Raw genomic sequence first — 20,500 nt, 5'->3', positions numbered from 1 at the left:
TTTTCTATTTCAAGGCTGCAGGTGTCAATTGATGTAGTTGAGGGAATCCGATATCTTCATAACCAGGGTCTAGTTCATAGGGACATCAAGATGAAAAATGTCTTGGTAAGCTTTTTTTTATTACTGACTGCAAAACGAGGCAGTTGTTTGTACCATTTTTATCGGTCTTTGGTATGGCTTGACTGAGTTTCAATTCCGTGACCTCCTGCATCTGAGGCAGATGCTCTAACCACTTAGGCCACCGGAAAGGTCTTATTTGTTCAATTGATTACTCATAACAAACTGCACAGTATTTACAAATGACCGTAAATGAGATGTATGGGGTCAGTTCGTAATTAATATTGGACAAGGCACTTGTCCCCAAGTCCTGTACGAATTTCACACTGGTCCCATAAATCTCAAATCCAGTCGCTAACAAGCTATATTATGAATTTATCCCATCAAAAATCCTCTGCATTGGACTATAATAATAGCAACAGAAGCATGTGATTGCCTCCACAGTTTTAGGTTGCCATGGTAAAGAACGAAAGGAAGACAGTTCAATTTTGCAGATTTATGCTTGATACCAGGGTTTGCGTAATCTTGAAAAGTGCTTGAATTTTTAATGTACCTTGAAAAATGCTTGTGGCTGACTGCAAAAGTACTGGAAAGGTGCTAGAAAGTACTAGTAGTTCTTGAAAAGTGTTTTAATTTTAAAAGAGGCACTATTCATTAAAAGACATTAATTTTCTGACATAAATATTAAGAAGAAAAAATAAAAAATCCATTAAAGAATCAGAAGCCGAGTCTTCCTGGAATTTTATTGCCATGTTGGTTTGCTTATATATTCAGTAAGACTTAGCCTCATTTGGGATTGTAACCATCCCTTGTTGTAAAATAAATTGATGATGTGTTCATTGGGCTGTTAAGGCTGATGAACGGAAATCGGTCAAGAACTCTGCTTGGGAAGCACATTTCCAAACAAGATTCCCTGAGTTGTACATGCTGGATGCTGTATATATTTGTAAGACCAAATAATAAATCAAGTGCAGTGTCTTTGTGTTTGTTGAAAGATGTTGGATGAATGCTAACTGAAGTTACTATTATAGCTTTGTAAGTCTCCAGATTTTGCACATGGTGGGGACAGTATGGTGACTTGCATGTTGATCCACAAAATTTCAGAATGGTAAATTTCTTGTCATGTTGAATAAAAAATTGCTTAGAATGAATAGAGAATTAATCATAGAATACATAATTATTTAATTAAAATTGATGAAGAAATACAATAGAAATAGCACAGTATATTTTATCACTGGGATCTGATACCTCTGCTAAAAATGTCCATGCGTTTGACCTTAGCTCTAAATTTTGCACCACCGGTATAACTATGAATTTAAAGAGCTTTGAAACCTCAGTGAGGGAAGATGCTCAGAAGTCACAAGACAAGACTTGAAAAAACACGAGTCTGAATCAAATAAGACTGCTGCCTCTGAAACTGACATAGATGAGATGGCTGCATCTCTACCCCATGCTCCAAAGACCATTAAACTTAAGTATCTTCTATTAGGCCTAATTTAACATGAAATATTCCGGAGTTCTTGTTTAAGAATGAAATACGTAATTCTGAAATTATTTTGACTATAATACCATAATTAACATTCTTCCCAGGTTTTAAAATAGTTAATTATAGTACTTGAAAATTAAATTATTGTCCTTGAAAAGACTTTGAAAAGTGCTTGATTTTCCTGATGAAATATCTGTATGAACCATGGGACATGAACTAACACAGACGCAATACTGAATTTCCATGATCACCATGTGACCTAGATTATCCAGTGGTATTTGAAGAAATTTATAAAAGGTGTGATGAACCTATTTATTGACATGTTATGAATTTTAAGATAGTATTTACCTTTAATCAGTTAAATGTGTGCTTTACTGTAATTTTTTAAAACTTTAGTATATTCTGTATTTAACTTTCAAATAAGTTTCTTGTCTTTTTACGTTTGAATTAATACATTGTAGTTGGATGAAAAAAACAGAGGCAAGATCACGGATCTTGGGTTCTGTAAACCTGAAGCCATGATGAGTGGAAGTATTGTGGGTAAGTTATCACACTTAATTCACATCACCTGTACTAATTATAATAACCAGTATCTTGCAGTCTTATTGGATAAAATGTTAGCATGACATAATCTTCGGAGATGATCAAATCTGGAGAACCTAGAGAGAAACAAATTTTGATGAGTGTCCATTTACCGATGCACATACCAGAACCAGGGATTTCATAGGTACACATGAAGCAGTTTCCTTTGCACTATAGGTGCCAGTGGGTAGGTTAAATATATTTGGTCACACACAAATATTTCACTTGTGTGTGGCATTACACAAGGGATATTTGCTTGTAACAAGTGAATAAATAGGCGGTTTTCATTTGTGGGTGAAACATTTTTCACTCACAAAATGAAATATCTCTCATTCACTCAGAGCAAGCAAATGTTATTTTTACTTTATGCTCAAATATATTGGTTATCAGATTGAAGTAGATTTCTTACTGTGTCAGCAGCTTGTTATGTTCTGCTGTGTTTTCTGTACCAATAAATTTATTTCTAAAGTATTGTTTTGTGCACTAAATGTTCTGGAACAGATCTTTATTTTTGAGTCGTTAGTTTTGGAATATCTTTTCAATCATACTATTGATGCTTAACTGGTAAAATGATTACCATATATACTCGCATATAAGCTGAATAATTTAAGAAAATTAAAGGCCTGGAAGAAGGGGGTGTTGGCTTATCCATGGGCCAATGTCTAAACTTGACAGTTTTTAGATCTTTTTGTTGACTACTCTAATGGCTGTAAATCTTGGGACATGAAAGAGTAATTTTTCTGTGTACTAAGACATAAGCATGTAAGCATGTAAAAAAAATTTTTTTCGGTAACCCGACATTTATTAAACTGTTATAAAGTATTATGACTGATTTTTTTCTTATTTTGCAAGTGCATATTTTCTGATTTCTCCAACACTAAATTAAATAAAGGTAAATGCAAACTTCATAATTCGCGGACCGGTTGAGTTTACATGGAAGACCAGGCTGAACTAAAATGTACAGTAGTTACACAAAAAAGCGTGCATAGCATCACTTAAATCCTTATTTATTCCTAAATATATTAGATGCAGATTTTGCTTTATTCATTGTTTCGACCAAATTGCATATTTCCAGATAATATTTCGGCTAGTCCTTAATAGCTGTTTCATTTACGTTGAATCACGTGCTCACAAGTTACTCATTTTCAATGATATTAGCAATCCTACAAATTGAGGTACTATTTTTAAAAAGGTATGCATGTTTAATTGTACAAGGCACATAACCAGCATAATTTACATATTCAGGAAGAGTGGTAATAATAAAGGCTAAAATTCACATATAGATCAACTAAGATCAACATCAGTCAGTTTTAGTTTTGTGTTTTGTGTTTTGACTGAACAGATATCATAACTTTCCACATGATGGAAAGCTTGATGTTTCGGTGTCTCCTATTTTGATAGTCAGCAAATTTGTTTTTCATTTTGCAACAGCAGTACAGGCCAGTTAATTATTAAAACCCTGAAACTGGCTTGTGTTAAGAGGGAAATTTGACTGGCAACTATACCAGTACATTGATGTTTAATTCCATAATATTAGTGCAATTACCGTAATTTTGTAACATGGGTATAAAACATACCTACAAACTTTTCAAAAGCCAAGTAGGGAGACAGAATTTATAAAAAAGAGATTGGGACCTAAAATCGGGAGTTTTTTTGTGGCATTTTTAAAGCCTTGTTCTCACTAAATATTGATCAACCTACCCGGTCCAGTATGCGTGAAATTCGCAAAAGACTCGCTGTTTCTCCCTGTGATGCACCATATTTTTGCCCAGGTCATGCCCTAGATTCATATTCTAGTCAGCTGTGGTCAAACTGCACAATAGCTAAAGATTAGTCTTAAACAAGCAAGAAAGCTAACATGTCTAATTAAAAGTTAATCATTATCGATGCATCTTTGTTGTGAAAACAACTGGCCGTGTTGTATTTCAAAGAAACCATGTTCTACACTATTGTGTGTTATGCAAGCACCAGCAAATGATTAGCAAATAAAGGATTCACAATTTTGTTGATCTAAAGGTACCAAAATAGCCAGCCTCATGGTAACCTAACATGTGGCAACTATTTTCCCCTCTTTGTATATCCAACCATATTCCCTTAATGTTTATTATAAAACATGTATTATGAATTCGTTTTTTGAAGACACATTTGCTGTGTGGTATGTATTTTCATTCCTTCTTTTAATTTAACCATGGTAATTAACATTGGTGTATATGGTATAAAAATGCCAGGTGTTCATTCGTGTAAGTTTCTTTTGTGGGAATGGCGCTATAGCATATGGAGTTACAGCATTCATAGTGATCACTCTAGGGATTGAAATTAATTGTGGATGAGTTTTTTGTTCTGGTTTATTTTTTATTTTTGTATTGTTGTAGAATTAAAAAATCATTCATTTACGTGAATACTGTTTAAACTTAACATTCTATTTAATGAAGAAGTGAATTCTTTCTAGTAAAGTAGTTATTTTGTCACAACAATAACTCACAGGTGATGCACCAGAACATGTAGGACTTTTCTTGTTTAGAAGAAATGAAAATCCAAGACTTAATGTAATAATCAGGAGTTCTTTGCAAAAATCGGAAGATATGAAATTAGGAGGTAGGTTTGGAGCAACCCAAAAAAGTTTTTCTTTTCCTCCTGGCATGAAATTTGACAATTTACAGTGTAAGGTCACTTACATTAAAGCAAACTACAACTCAGCTTTTGCAGTATTAGCATAATTTTCAAAGCATTATTTTAGAAACTTCATAATTGTATTTTGGAAATATCATTAAAGTTTAGCGCAGTGGTGCCCATGATTCGACTCCATGGGATGTGCTTAATTCAGCATGCAATTAAACCTACAATGTACATGCGGTGGTGCCTGTGGGTGTTGAATTGGACCGTATTGTCGTTCTTTATGTTGTCATACTGGGATTACATTTTAATGAGTCAGGTATATACAATTTCAAAGCAAAGTAAAAACATAATTACTGGTGCACTGATATAAAATGTCCAGTGCAATAATGCATAAGCAAAAAATAATTGAGTCAATAGGAAAGGGTAGTGTTACAGCAACTTGTGATTGCTAAATTCTTGTCATCATTATACACAAATATAAATTACGCAAAACAATAAGATAACAGAAACTTAAATAAATTACTTAAATATACATGTAATTTTTATTAAATATAAGTAAGCATAAATAAACACATTTAGAATTCATGCATCTTGAGATGTCTTGAAGTTGTGGGTTGGTTTATATGCAGATCATACACTTTTTGATATATACCTGTTCAGTTTGGGTGGTCGGCTTATACGCAAATGGGCTTATACGCAAGTATATATGGCAATAAGAGTTATAAATTGTAGGAATTATGAAAGAAATCATTTGAAACTTACATGTCCAAAAAATGCATGCAAATTTAAATTTTATTAAAATTGATAGAGTAAGGTCATCGTTTTTCACAACTTTCTTCCAAACCGCAAAACATATGAAGAAAGTTCATAGATTTAGGTGTATACAGGTACTTTAAATTCAAATATTTTTACATTATCACGCCACTATTTCCACCAAGAAATGCATATAGACTATGGTATGCACTTCATTTATCTGTTTATTGCAGTATTCGTTACATGATATTAGTTTCTACATTTATTTGGCTTTTAATAATTTTAAATATGAAGTATTACTTGCCACAGAGTGAAGTTTCCATCAGTGTTGTTTACCCTTGGGTGTTTACTAGCAAGTATATTGCTTCTATTTTCTTGCAAGTGTTGGTATTATATTTTATGTTTTGCTGTATAATGTGTTTGATGCAATAAAAATTCTGATTTTATTTTTGTTTGCTATTTTCATAAGGCAGGTCAATTTCCCAAGTAATACTTCCTTAGTTATCTGCCAGCACAAAGCCTTTAGCTTGTAATGGCAACACTCACTTTTTTCACAACCCTTTGTTTGCCAGGAATTTGAATTGCTCAGTGCCAAGTGGTCCTAATTCAGTTAAAAGTTTATTTGAACTTCCTATGATTATGCCGCACAATTTAAACCTATTCAGTTGAGGCATATGCTTTAATAGATTTCACAGAATGTATGCCGAAAGCCCAAAATGTTCCTTTGTTTCAGTTTATTTTCAGAGTTCCTGTGAATATCAAGGTTGGCGTCTCTAGGTCAGCCTACACTGTATATAAAAAATTAACATATTTAAAAGAATCTGAAGTCTGCTTCTTGGGTTGGTTTGCTTTGTAAATAAAATAACATTATTGTATTTCGTAGCTCAAGTTGAAACAATGGATATACTTCTCGCTACCAGGTGTGTTCAGTCACCACAAAAGTTTTTATTGTTTTCCACCTTGTTATCATAATTGATACAAACAGGCATTGATGTCAGCAGAGTACAACAGCTTATGCAGCTTTAATTGTCTTTAAGAATACTCTTGTAATATATTGTCATTTGTATTCACAGTGGATCTATTTGATAATTTTTTTTTGAGCAAAATATTATGTTGTTAACCTGGACATAATACACTTTTGGTTATTTGCACCATACACCTTGTATTGCATGAATTGCAATTCATATGCACACTGAGGACTTGAACTTTGTCTGCATACGAGGTGGCCATACTTACTAGGAGAGTATGCAAGCATCTAAAAATAGCTCATATTTCTTTGTCATAATGTTATGCCTATTGAGAGGACAGTGAAGTTATCAAAATTATTTCTCTTGTAAAATCTATTAATTCATGGCCTAGCCTAAAATATAATTGCATATTTTTCTTTTTAAAGTTATAAACATTAAAGTCTGATGTCCTGTGAATGTTAAATGTTAAATTCACTAATCTGCTAGTACAGTAGAACCAGTCTTCAAAGACCACCCTTTGTGCCAAAACATAATGGTCCCTCAAGACATGTGGTCTCATAGCAGTGGTTTCTCAAAACAGGTTGTACTGCAGTTAAAACCATTATTAATTAATTAAAATGCTAAAAATGCATCTAGTTCTATTGTTTTTTTTTGTTCTCTAAGACTTGAGTTAGTGGTAATACTGATGCTTATGTCTATTTATCCAAATAGTATATTGCATCAACTTCTCCTATATCATGGAGACTTTGTACAGCAAGAGATTATATAAACATAAACCAAAATTCCCTTAAGCTGGGCAGTGATGTTACCTTATATTTTTGCTCCTTTTTTAGACATAGCCAGTTTGGAGAAGTTTGGTTATATTAGAATGAATGACTGAGTCAGCTGTATTGCTACAAAGATAAAAAGCTATGAAATTTATGAAAATTTAGGACAGTAATTTTTTAATAAATTCTCCAACATCTGGTAATTAATAGGAGTGTCAAACATATGGCCCATTGAGGTATTTCTTGTGGCCTGCAATAACACATGTAAACCAATTAACAATGCAGAGTTTTTCCTTACATCCAGCCAGGTTTGATAAATGTTAAATTGTTACATCTTTACTTGTTTACAGCATTTCAGCTGGGTACCTTTTATATGAGCTGCTTTTGCTGCATGAAAAGGTTTCAGTGATGCGCCCTTGGGCCAATGTACTAGTCCTTATGTGGCCCTCAGTGAGGTGCCCTCGGGCCAATGTACTAGTCCTCATGTGGCCCTCAGTGATGAGCCCTCAAGCCAATGTACTAGTCCTCACATGGCCCTCAGTGATGCGCCCTCAGGCCAATGTACTAGTCCTCACATGGCCCTCAGTGATGCGCCCTTGGGCCAGTGTACTAGTCCTCATGTGGCCCTCAGTGATGCGCCCTCGGGCCAATGTACTAGTTCTCATGTGGCCCTCTTGGTGAGTTGAGTTTGAGACCACCAATTTAAATAGTCTTTTGTTTAATTAATTGATATTTTGAAAATGAAAATTTGAAACAAATATTTTAGTTAACACATTTCTTTTTTATTGGTACCTTGAACTATGTTGAGTCTAGTATCACAATTCAGTGAAATCCAACAGCCTTCAGAGCATAACTTATTAACTAAAGATTTAAAGGATCGTGAGCTACTTGTTATGGTGTGAGCATTTGTTACTTCTGCATATAAATGCGACTGGAAGTCCAGTTCAATAACAGATACTTCATCTAAATTTCATTAGTCACTTCATCTTGCTTTGCAATCAGCACTTATCCATGACCATAGGTATGAGTGTGATGAGAATTAAAAGAACTAGTTAACCAAGTTGTAATATTATATTTAGTTATTATATTTAGTCAAGAGTTTTGCCTTTAAACTTGATTGTCCAGTTCATGTGGTATTTGGACAGTCAGTGACGATGAATATTTAATAGAAACAGGTCTTGGTAAGATGTGTAAATGGCAGTTTGCAAGATTAGATGATTCATTTGGAAATACACTAAAACAAGCTAATACATTTATTGTACTTGTGGCATGTAGTTTGTTTTTAAGATACTTTGTTTTTGGGAGGTGCCACAGTGTTTCATAATACACATATTAAATGTACATTGTAGACACAGGTTATTTATTGGCTGTTGATGCTACACACACACACACAGATATATATATATATATATATATATATATATATATATATATATATATATATATATATATATATATATATATATATATATATATATATATATATATATATATATATATATATATATATATATATATATATATATATATATATATATATATATATATATATATATATCTTAGGACAGATATATTTTCTGAATCAAAAAAGAACAGTTGTTCCAGAAGTGATATCATGACAATGTCATTACCACTTTTATCACCACAAGTGCAATACATGTATTAATTTTTCTGACATTAATAGATCTCAGTATCTACATATAATAAAAGATTTTATCTTATCACAGGTACTCCCATCCACATGGCACCTGAGCTGTTTACAGGTCGCTATGACAACAGTGTAGATGTGTATGCATTTGGCATCCTTTTCTGGTATGTCTGTTCTGGAAATGTTAAACTTCCAGCAAATTTTGAGCAGTGTGCCAACAAAGATCAACTCTGGACATCAGTCAAAAAAGGTAAGGTGTTTAATTTTAATCTGAGGATATTGTGATATCGTACACCTGTCTGTTCATCTGTAGGTCTGCCTGTTACCACATCTCCTACACTACTGTTTGGAAATTAAAGAGACCTATTTTTATATTAAAATATTTTCTTTGATATTGCTTGCCTGATCATAGTACATTTAGAGTGTAATCACTTCCTCACAAATTCACTGCTTCTAAGCTACAAAGACATTCACATATTTTAAATTTTTTTGCAGCATAAGTGCTAAAGATTTTATGCTGAAAAAGAATTGTATTTGGCATCAGCCCCTTTATTAGAAGAGAGTCCACTCTTGTCAAACTTCCATCTTGGTAAACTTTTATTGCTAAAACAAACCAAATGATATGGTTAATGGGGCTATGTTTGCTTGGGATGGTTATATTCGCAAGATAGTGGATATTACTCCAACACATTATGATCAGATAAGTATGATGGAAGAAACATTTGTCTACTGAAATTGGTGCATTCACAGATGATGATTGTGATTGGCTGCTAATGAATCGTTATGTAATGGTTAATTTGCATATCATGAAATTTCATTAAGTAAGGTATACATGGGAAGTCTTAACTGAAGAGTGTTTCATTTTCATTGTCCATTTCCTTAACAGGACTGAGACCTGAGAAATTGTCCATTTTTGACGATGATTGCTGGAATTTGATGTCTAAATGCTGGGAAGGGGATCCCATACAGCGCCCTCATCTGGGAAATGTCCATAGCAAACTTGTAGAGATCTTTGAGAAGTACAAGAAGAAACAGAATTCGGGTAGAACACCCAGGGAGTCAAAGCACATTAGTGCAAGATACAAGTACAAAATGAAGGGTTCTCAACATGACACCTGACATGTAATGAATGACTTTGCTTTGGAATTTAACTTGTACACTGGCTGATGCAACATAGGAATGGTGCACTGGAAAATCACATGTCACATTCCTGAAAGTAGTAGTGCAATCAACATACTGTAGATAATAGGTAGGAGTGTAAAAGATAATTCAAACTCTGTCATATCATTTGTCAGTTCTTCTCTTACATGAAACTTTAAAACTTTTTGGGAGCAGGGGCAGTCCCAGAATAGCTGCCGGCATCTGGTGCCATAGGCGAACCATGTCATCAGCCCACCCCCCACCCCGATAGTTTCTCTTCAGATTTGGCATCCCATTTAACTTGGTGTCTAGGCAACTGCCTATATGGATGGCTGACCCTGTTTGGGAGGTTTGTAATTTTCTAAAATTTAAATCAGTCTGTAGATTTAAGTAAAATGTTATGTTTTTAATTGACATTAAAATTGAGGTGAAAGATATATATTTTTCTGTTTATCTTTGATTTCATTTTTATTAGTTTGTCTCCAGAATGTAATACTGTTAAATTGAATTATTATTTTGACTTTGTTAGTGGGACTAGGTAACACTCAGATATTGCAAAAGCTCTTCCCCATTTTCATTCACCCATTAGTTGCTGTGAATTGTATGCATGTTCTGATATGTCAGATAAATGCTAATCTAAGAAGTTGAGATGAATATAGGTCACTGCATCCCATTTTTTGTCAGTCATAAAGCAGAGCATATTATATTGTGATGTTTTTCTGTGTGTTATCATTTTAGTTTGCTACTAACAGCTTAAGCTGTCTACAGTTACCAAAGTCTGTAAATAGCCTACACTTGGGGTAGGGAAGAGATGGTTGTCAAAACCTCAGAAGTCAAGGCCACTGTAGCTGAAAAAACAAAAACCAGTTTCTGTATAATAACTTCTGTTCTACAGCATGTACCTTCACCAAACTTTGTGGATAGCTTGCTTTCGGGGTAAAAACCCTGTTTTATTTCTGGATTCAAAAGATCAAAGGTCAGGATCACTGACTAAAAGAAGACAAATGGTTTCTGCACATAAATTCAAGTCCTTCACCAAAACAGTTGACCCAAAAATATGGATATCTTATACCTTGTATAAAGAAGAACCCTACTGATCTAGGGTTTTAAAGGTCTATGGTCAAGTACACCAACCAAAAAAAAAATTTGGTTTCTGGACAATAACAATAGTTGAAGAACACCAATTTGGCCCATACTTTGTGGATTTCTTACACTTGGGGTAAAGAAGAAGCTTATCACTTTAGGGATCAAAAGGTCAAAGGTCAGGGTTACTGTGATTGAAAGAGAAAAAAGTGTTTCATGCACAGAAGTTTCAGTTAACATAAAGGTCTATAAAACACAGATGGGCATATTACATGCTATTCAAATTACTCATTGTTAAAATCTCTGCAGCCTACTTTATATTAAAGGTATGGATATGTATTAATATTCTCCTTGAAATTTAATTCATTAACCACTGGAGATTCATTTCATTTTCACCTGAAATGGGGTAGGAAATGCTTTTTGGGGGTTATTTCTCAATACATTCAGAAACATCTGCTTCTGAGAAATTTTCATTTAGCCAGATGCCCAGACATTTTTGGTTGGCTGTTTTGCTTACATATGTGATGAATTGGTAAAAATATTACTTCTTTTGCTTATTGGATTCATGATTTTCATGTCGTTGCCACTTTTTACACCAAATCACAAACTTATCCTACTTTTTGCAAAGATTCACCATTCTGTGTGCAATTCGGACCAGCCTGCTTTAGAGCTCAGGCCAAAAATTCTAAAATCTAGATACAAACTCCAGTTTCTAAAACTGATAGTTTTTGGCCTATAAAGATCAGGTCTCAAAAATGAGATTTTTCCCACAGTATATTGTAATGTGAGTAGCAAGTCTGCATTATCTGATATCATTGTTGAAACACATCTGTCTACTTTTCTGTAATACAACACAATTTAGTTTTTTTTGTATCATAAATGATATTTTCGGTACAGAGCTCAGAAATAGGTACACCCTCATGACACATAAACATAGCACATGTGGTGAATGTTTTGTGAAATTTCTTACTATTGTGAAGGAATTACTATTTTTGTAAGGGGTCCAGAGCGGTCGAGTGGTCTAAAGCACTCACCATTACAGATCACTGCCATCTCCACTCTGTCTGTGTGGGTTCGAGTCTCGGGCTCGGCCAGTGTGGATATGTGAGAAGGCTTGCCGGTAGCTTCTCGTGGGTCAGTGGTTCATTCCAGGGTTTTCCTGGGTTCTTCCTCCACCATTTATACTGGCCACCATGTATAACCTATCTTATGCTGAAAAATGGCGTTAAACCCTATAACAACAACAACTTTTTTGTAATTTCTGTGCAGTATTATTGCATAATGATTAAATATGCAAAGAATAATCAAATTTAGTGACATCATCACAGTTCACCCATTAACTCATTAACCCCTGGAGATTCTTTTCTTTCCACCTGAAATGGGGATTGGAAACATATTTTTGGAATAACTTTTCATTGCATCCAAATATAATCTGCTTCCAAGGGATTTTCATTTAGCTGGATGTCTAGTTGTACAAGATGTTTTTTGATTGGCTATTTTGCTTGCACGTGTGCAGAAGGGTACAAATTTGACTCCTTTTTTTGTTCCTTTGTTGCATAATAGACCCATGAGTTTCCATGCCCTGGCCTCTTTTTACTCCAGATCTCAAACTTTTCATACTTTTTGTATAGTTTACCTGTCTGTGTACAATTTGAAATAGTCTGCTCTAGATTTCAGGCCAAAAAGTTTAAAATCTGGACAAAAACTCCAGTTCCAAAAATCTGGTAATGTTTTGCCTAAAAAAATTAGGTCTCTAATTAGGTTTTTCCCACTGTATATTGTAATGTGAATAGAAAGTGTACATTATTTGGCATCACAGTAGAGCTACATCTGTCTACTTCTCTGAAATCCCACTCACTTTGGTGCATTCTAAATGGTGTTGATGGTACAGAGCTCGGAAGTGGGATACAAACTCAAGACACTTGGGATTAATGAGTTAAACAAAAATGTTAGAAAGCACATAGCACTTGTACAGTTTTGTGTGATAATGCTAAAAGTGAAAATGAATACATATGATGCTTCCTTTGATGAGTTTGTGTTGCCTATTTAAGTAAGATGCTTATCATTTTTAAGCTTAGTCTACTTGTAGATATTCATTAGTACATAGCTCTTAAGGGGCCCTGAGTGACCTATCGGTCTAAAGCAATCTCCGTTACAGATCACTGCCGTCTCACCTCTGTCTGAGTGGGTTCAAGTCTAGGATTCGGCTAATGTGGGTATGTGAGAAAGCTTGCCAGTAGCTTCTCGTCGGTGGTTCTTTCCGGGGTTTTCCTGGGTTCTTCCTCCGTCATTAATACTGGTCACCATGCATAGCCTATCTTGTACTGAAAAATGGCGTTAAACCCCACAACAACAACAGCAACATAGCTCTTTATTTTCTTTGTGAAATGATGTTCAGAGTGTTTGGTGATGGTAATAATACAATGGTACACGTTTTGTGCTCACATAAAACACATGTACATATATTTTCTTCCATTCAAAAAAGGAATTACTGTATCTATCATCAAAATTGCCTTGATAGCTTGCAAGATTAATACAGTAGAAATGATGTAAACTGTCAACATTTCCTTATAATGGGAGATTCTTAGTGGTTTTTGTTATATTTAAGTCCATATGTTCCAAATATGACTTAAAAAGGAACCATCACTGTTACATGACATAAATGTTTTTTAAAACTCTTAGTGTGAAAGAAGGCAAATGTTAATTGATCATTTTATACAGCTATGAGCAATATTGGTACTATTTTTTTGTTGCATTTGTACTTAAAAAATTGATCGCATGATGCTATTGTTTAACTATTATAATAATATTATACAGATGTTATGCCTAGCATTTTTCATATGCACAAATCTGTTAATATTGTTTTGCCTGCAGTATGTCAAGTTGATCTGTATAGTTTTTGCTATTGATCCAAATTTGTGTATAATAAAAATAACGAGTTACACATTGTTTTTATGTGAAACGATGCATTAAATCCAATGCGTATTTTTTCTTTGTAAATTGATTGATATTTTCATATTGCTAAATAAAATTTTCACATGAAAATTAAACCTGATAATTGCATAGATGTGTGCATGTTGATCTGTAACTTATGTCTGTAAATACAGGTAAATAGTAAATTATTCACATGGCATAGGTAATGTGTGAAACTATTCACATGTTATAGGTAGTGTGTAAACTATTTGCATGGCATAGGCAATATGTAACTTATTCTTATTATATGCTCATTTTTTTCTCCGTTAACTTTACATTATCAGAATCGTTCCGTATTTTACGATATTGCACACCTTCATATTGCACCCACGCACAGGACACCTGTGCCCAATAGTGTATTAGGAACTACTTTGTAAACAAATCATGTACATTCGCATAGTAGGCACAATATGTTTTGGTTGATTAAATTTGTTTCTGAATGAACTAAAGCAGATATTTCATGGACTGCAACATACCAACTGTTTTGCTACATTCCACGTTAACTTTTGATATGTTGTTTCAGATTTTGCAATAGACACCAGATTTCATAAAATTGCTTGGTACCTACAAATTACATGCAATCTATAAAGGCATAAACTGTCTCCTTTAGCTGGTAATAAGAATGGCAAATAAATTTACTTACAGTTTTACATCCAGAATTTCCTCAAAATGTACTTTCTTAGTTCTGCAAATCCGAATTACATGAGCCATGTCATGAGTTCTCTAGCTTGATTACACATTTCAAAATTTTACTGTAATTTCAACTATATTCCAAGTGCAGTTACTTCTTCCTTACTGCACTCGAAATAAACATTAAATTCATTAGTGTCTTTTTGATAATTGCAAATGAAACACTTCATATTTTTCCCACATTATGATTTCATAGCCAGTGACAGAACAAACACACTTGCAGATGTAAACACGCTTCTCCCTCTTTCATGTACAGTTTGCACAGATGAATCCAGTCCAAAATCACGAACTTTTGTTGAATCAAAACAAAATACCAAAATCTATTCATTCCAGATAGATGGAAAGTTGTTGCAATGCACATTTATTCACAATATGACTGCAAATTTCAATTTTAACTAGACATGCCAATTTCTTTTGAAGGTTATGTGCGCATTAATAATGTTGTGTAATGATGAATCTGCGCTTGTGTATTTAGTTTGGAATATGGCATACATTCATTTACGTTGTTTCTTGTATTGTATTTTGTTTACATAATTAAGCCTTAGGTAGAATTAAAAAAATGAGCATATAATAAAAAGTTTACTGCATTTGTTTGGGAAAATATGAACTCGTTTTGTCAGATGGATATATTGCACTCCCATGGTCGTGCAATATTCCATCCCAAAAATTTGTTGATAGTTTCCCATACAAATGCAGTAACCTATAAATATGGCATATGCAGTGTATGCACTTTTAACATGATAGACTGTAAACTGTTCACATGGCATAGATTATCTTTGAAACTATTCACATGGCATAGGTAGTGTGTTAATTATTCCCATAGGATAGGCAATGTGTAAACTATGCACACAGTCTGCTCTTAAAATGATTTCTTGTTAGCATTGGTAGATTCACTTTTCAGTGTGTGAACAATAAACTAGCATTTTGAATATGCACACTTGTGCAAAACCAACAAAAATGCATATTAATGAAAGCATTTCTATACATATACCCATGTATTGCAAGCGCTTACAGTGTTCACTCAGACTACTTCTCTTCACTGTTAATTGGATGTAAAATAATGACATCATCAGTGTTAATTGGATGTAAAATAATGGCATCATCAGGATTAATTGGATGTAAAATAATGGCATCAGCAGTGCAGAAGCTTGGTAAAGATTGCTGCATCAGATATCATTGACAGCTTCTAGATAATGATAAAACTGGACTAAGTTGTTGTGAACTGCAGAAGATAAAGCAATCAGTATGACGTTTCCATATTTAAGATACATATTTATCTACTGATATATTTTGCATAATCTACAAAAGGTTCTCTCAGGTGCAACAAAGCTTTTAGTAAGCAGCCATTCAGACAGTGATGCAAAAAAGAAGGAAATAAAGGGAGGTTATTTATTTTCCATGGGAACCAAGCACATTATAAATGGCAGTGTAAACTTCCAGCATATAATTGGCTTCCGGAGATGGCCAGTTATTTTGTGCTTAAAGTACCAGAATGGTATGAAAATAATTCTTCCTTATTATGTTGATTTTGTTAAGAAAAATGGTTTGCTGTTATTAAGTTCATTTAAGGTTTCATTTTGTTGCTAGTGTTTAACTTGAATAGAGATGGTCCCAACCTAAGTAGTATATGCAAACACTACTTAAGTGATTAAATGTGGCACCACTCTGGTGGCCTAGTTGTTAGAGCATCTGCCTTGGATGCAGGATGTCATGGGTTCAATCCCCGGCAGAGTCATGCCAAAGACTTATAAAAAACAGTACTAACAGGTGCCTCACTTGGTGCTCAGCATAAGAAGTTAGTGTTAGGACTGGTTGGCCTGGTGTCAGGATAATGTGACTGGGTGAGACATCATGCTACACGTCTGCGGTATGATGTTCCAGTGCTAGACATCGCTATAAACTGTCACACTGCAGATATCGTAGTGGTATGACTGAAATGTGGCTTCTACTCGCTTTATATGCCTGCCATAAACTGGGGCATATTACATGATGATGTCCATCCATTTGTTACCATTTTTATTTATGCACAATAACTTGAGATGTCCACTATCAATATTACCATGGGGAAAGGAAGAAACCCTATCAATTTTGGTTTCAAAGATGTCTGGGTCACTGTGAATGATACAAGAAAAATGGTTTCAGCACAGTAACATTAGTTCTACGTAACATACCTCGAACAATACCTTGCAGCTAGCTTATAGCTGTGGTGAGGAAGAAAGCTATTGATTTTGGGGTCAAAAATTTTTAAAGTTCAAGATCACAGTGATTGAAGAAAGAAAGTTTTTTTTGTAGAAAAGTTTAGTTATCCATGTAGAGCACTATTATATATAGGGAGGCTTATAACATTCACAGTATTCATTTTCCATGGATGTTGTGTCATGGGTATACATTTACATGTAATAAAAGTTGACTATTAAATACGAATATCGACAGACAGGCTTCTCAGATCTAATCTCTCTGTGTTCCGCTTTGGATGATTGTCTATCTGAAATTGATATGTTACAAACATGCATAATCTGATACAGTAAACTCTGATTGCAGTGGTTTTCATTATTGTGGAATATCTGGATTTCAACAGGACACTGATGGGAGCAAACATGTTCAATGGTGAATTTTTATACATCTTTTTACTAGGATGGCAACTCAAAAAATAACATGCATATTTTCTGTATATATTCCTCTTTACAGTATCATAATTCCTATCGTTATCAATTTCCACTGGGAATATGGCATATGAATAAGATAGTACAATGTAAATATTCTATTTATTCACAAAAAAAATTCCACATAGGAAATGTACATGAAATTAAATGAACAGATTTACATTTCTGATTCAATCTTATTTATAAATGATCGTTTGACAACTACAAGACAAGAATGATAAGTCATTTACATGAAAGGCTTGATCTGTATGATGACAGAATTTGTTAGTCTGACAAAAGGGATGGAAATGAACTTGGTCATTGTAATAAAAGTTAAAAATGAATATCAGCAGACATGCAGAGAAATACATCCACAAACCAGGTTAGTTCTAGAATTTCCATAAGAAAAATACACTTTTGATAAATAGACTTGATAAAAGAACTGTAGAAGTTTCCATTCCAGATCATACTTTAATTAAACTCAATAATGTTTTACTGTTTCAGAAATATTTTTCTCTTCAAACTTATAAATATATTTGATCTATTTCAAAGCGGAATATTTCATCTACAATTTACATATTTTTTGAAGAAATAGAATCCCAAATCTCCTGAACAAAACCTCTAAAAAAATTTTTTTACACTAATGCTCAACATAACTATTAAAGGTGCAAATCTGTAGAAAACAGAAAATCCTTGAAATTTTCAGTCCTTATATATGTCATTGTTAGCAAACTGAATCTCCATCTGAAAGTTTTGTTCACTTCTTTTGAATGATGTCGGCATTCTTAACGACAAGATGCATACATGCAAACACATACATTCGTGCACATAATTGGTTACAGACTTGCTTATTTGTATCCTTCCCTGTCTCTGTACTTTGCTGCTTCCCTACCTATTGATGTAATTTGAGGGGCTCTGGTTGTATACCCATTTCATATTTATTGCTTGGCGATAGAAAACAAAAGAAAACAGGAAATACAAATGTAGATATTAACTTGTCTTTATTATTACAGTAACTTGTTGTGGGAAAGTGAAGAAAAAAATGTTTTTTAATCCCTTTGTACTGATCAAATTGATTGTACTTCCTACGTGAACTATTCAAGAGGGAAAAAAATAGTTTGTTTTGTGCATTAAATGAGTATACTAAATGAATGAAAATATAAACCAAATTTAGTAAAATCCACTGAACTCTTTTAGATATATGGAAAATTAATTTAAAAATCTGCATCTATAGTTTGGGCTACAAAAGTCATCATGATGGATATGTAACCACTAAATGGCATCCATTATATTGCCTGTTCATTGATCTTCTGACTTGCTGGTACCATAAACCACATTTTGGAACTAAAATAAATTCACACAGAACAGCCCTGCCAAGTACACCAATGTATTTCAAACTCTGCAGTGAGATTAAATTTACTTTGCATGTAACTGTCATATATGTAGTATGATTACCATATTTATTCACTTATAACTCAGATCCAGCTGCAGTTAATAGCCTAATGTACCAGCAGATCAGGGTCTATGTTGTTTGTTCTGCTAATTTTTTATAACAAACAGCACAAACCTAGATCTAATACCACATTATTCAACAGCAGATCTGGGTCTTTGCAGTTTGCAGTTGAATCCCACTTCTAAGCGACTGTACACGGTAGTTTGTTAGTCTTCACATTGCATCATTGTGATGGGTATATTGCTTTGGTCTTTGTGCATTCATTAGAAATGGTTCCTATTTTGTGTTTTGACCATTTATTATAACATCTTTATCTGTAATATATTATTTATACTCATCAAGTCAAGTATGTCACTCCAGCCCCATTTTGTTGCAAGTTTGAAAAAGAAAAAAGCATTTTGATAAAGTTATAGTTTTGGTGAAAACAGATGGGAACACAATATTTTACCATTTTTGGCTCAGCAATCTAAAGTGTTATGCCCCAATCTTGTCCTGTGTTTCTGAATGGCATATTAGTTAATAAATATTCTGTGATAAATATTACAAACATGTATTTTTTACATTGGTCCTATTGTAGAACATGATATTCAAATCCACACTATAGTGTAGTGTTGTATCATCGTTTTAAAAAAAAAAACAAGAAACCTAATTTTATAAATGGCTTGGGTAGAAAAACATGCCAATATATAAGGTCACAATTTAATGATAAAGTTCTGTATGCTTTTTTGTTATTAAAACCCAAAGGTTTGTTTTAGCCTGGAAACTAGAGTACAGTCTGGCATTGATTTATCAGGCAATCGCTTTTATTGGACAAATATTGGGCATAATTTTATTTCTCTCGTACAAATTGTCTTGATTGCAGCCAATTCAGTATCTGACTTTGGCACTGTAATTTTGGGACAAAATACACAAAATGGTTTCTTGCAGTCAAGCAAGTAGATTGTCATAAAGTTTATCAGAAGAGTTAGGCTAGATAGATTGGATGGCTTTGTCTATTCATACAGTATTTAAATTTTATCAGTAATATTATGGGGGCTTTTTTTATCACCTGATTTTAAGCTTGTACTAAAATATGTACAAAGTAGAAATGTGTCATGGTTTTAGGGTAGGATGAAATGATAGTGAGGGTGTAATCATTGAATGTAATTCTGGCTTGGAGTCTTTTACTGATAGTGCTCCCTCATAATGCTGTTCATGAAAACCATACAAGTTACCTGCATTATAAGCATGGATGTTTTATACTGAGGGATGTTCCAACAAGGCGGAGTTCTAAATAATTAAACCACAAAAATACAGTATTATTTTAGTATCAGAAAGCTAATTTTTCTGGCTCTCTTGAGTATTAACTATAATAAAAGTGAAGCATTCTGCTGATTGCATTATGTCTCACAAACTCTGTCGTGTCATTCAAAGCATCGCAATCACCAGTGGTGAAAGTAGGTCACTGTGACCTGTTTTTGCCCATGGTATATAGCATTCTGCCAAATGAATACTAGACCTGCCAACCCTCACGATTTTGGCATGAATTTCACAACTCTTGAGACCGATTCACGCCACATGATAAATAAAATAAATTCCTCAATTCTCAATTGGCTAAAATAGGAATAAAATAACTTTTTTAAACATTAAGTGTTAGTCACAA

At 33.7% G+C, this 20,500-nt stretch overlaps 1 protein-coding gene across 2 annotated transcripts in view; it reads left to right on the top strand.

The window, feature by feature from the left end:
* The window catches only part of LOC149788922 (dual serine/threonine and tyrosine protein kinase-like), a 72,140-nt gene extending 54,945 nt beyond the window's left edge, over positions 1-17,195 (top strand). For both annotated transcript variants that reach the window (XM_089975062.1, XM_089975061.1), the window contains exons 11-14: positions 15-105; positions 2,005-2,083; positions 8,957-9,127; positions 9,764-17,195. In XM_089975062.1, the coding sequence (XP_089831188.1) occupies positions 15-105; positions 2,005-2,083; positions 8,957-9,127; positions 9,764-9,996 (574 nt within the window). In that variant the 3' untranslated portion in view covers positions 9,997-17,195. The remainder of the gene's footprint in view (positions 1-14; positions 106-2,004; positions 2,084-8,956; positions 9,128-9,763) is intronic.
* The last annotated feature ends 3,305 nt before the right edge of the window (positions 17,196-20,500 follow it).

This window comes from Sinohyriopsis cumingii, chromosome 11 (genome assembly GCF_028554795.1).
Source record: "Sinohyriopsis cumingii isolate HCF-2022 chromosome 11, ASM2855479v2, whole genome shotgun sequence".
Classification (NCBI taxonomy): Eukaryota; Metazoa; Mollusca; class Bivalvia; order Unionida; family Unionidae; genus Sinohyriopsis; species Sinohyriopsis cumingii.
Note: the sequence above shows the minus strand (reverse complement) of the source record. Positions and strands in the feature narration are given on the sequence as shown.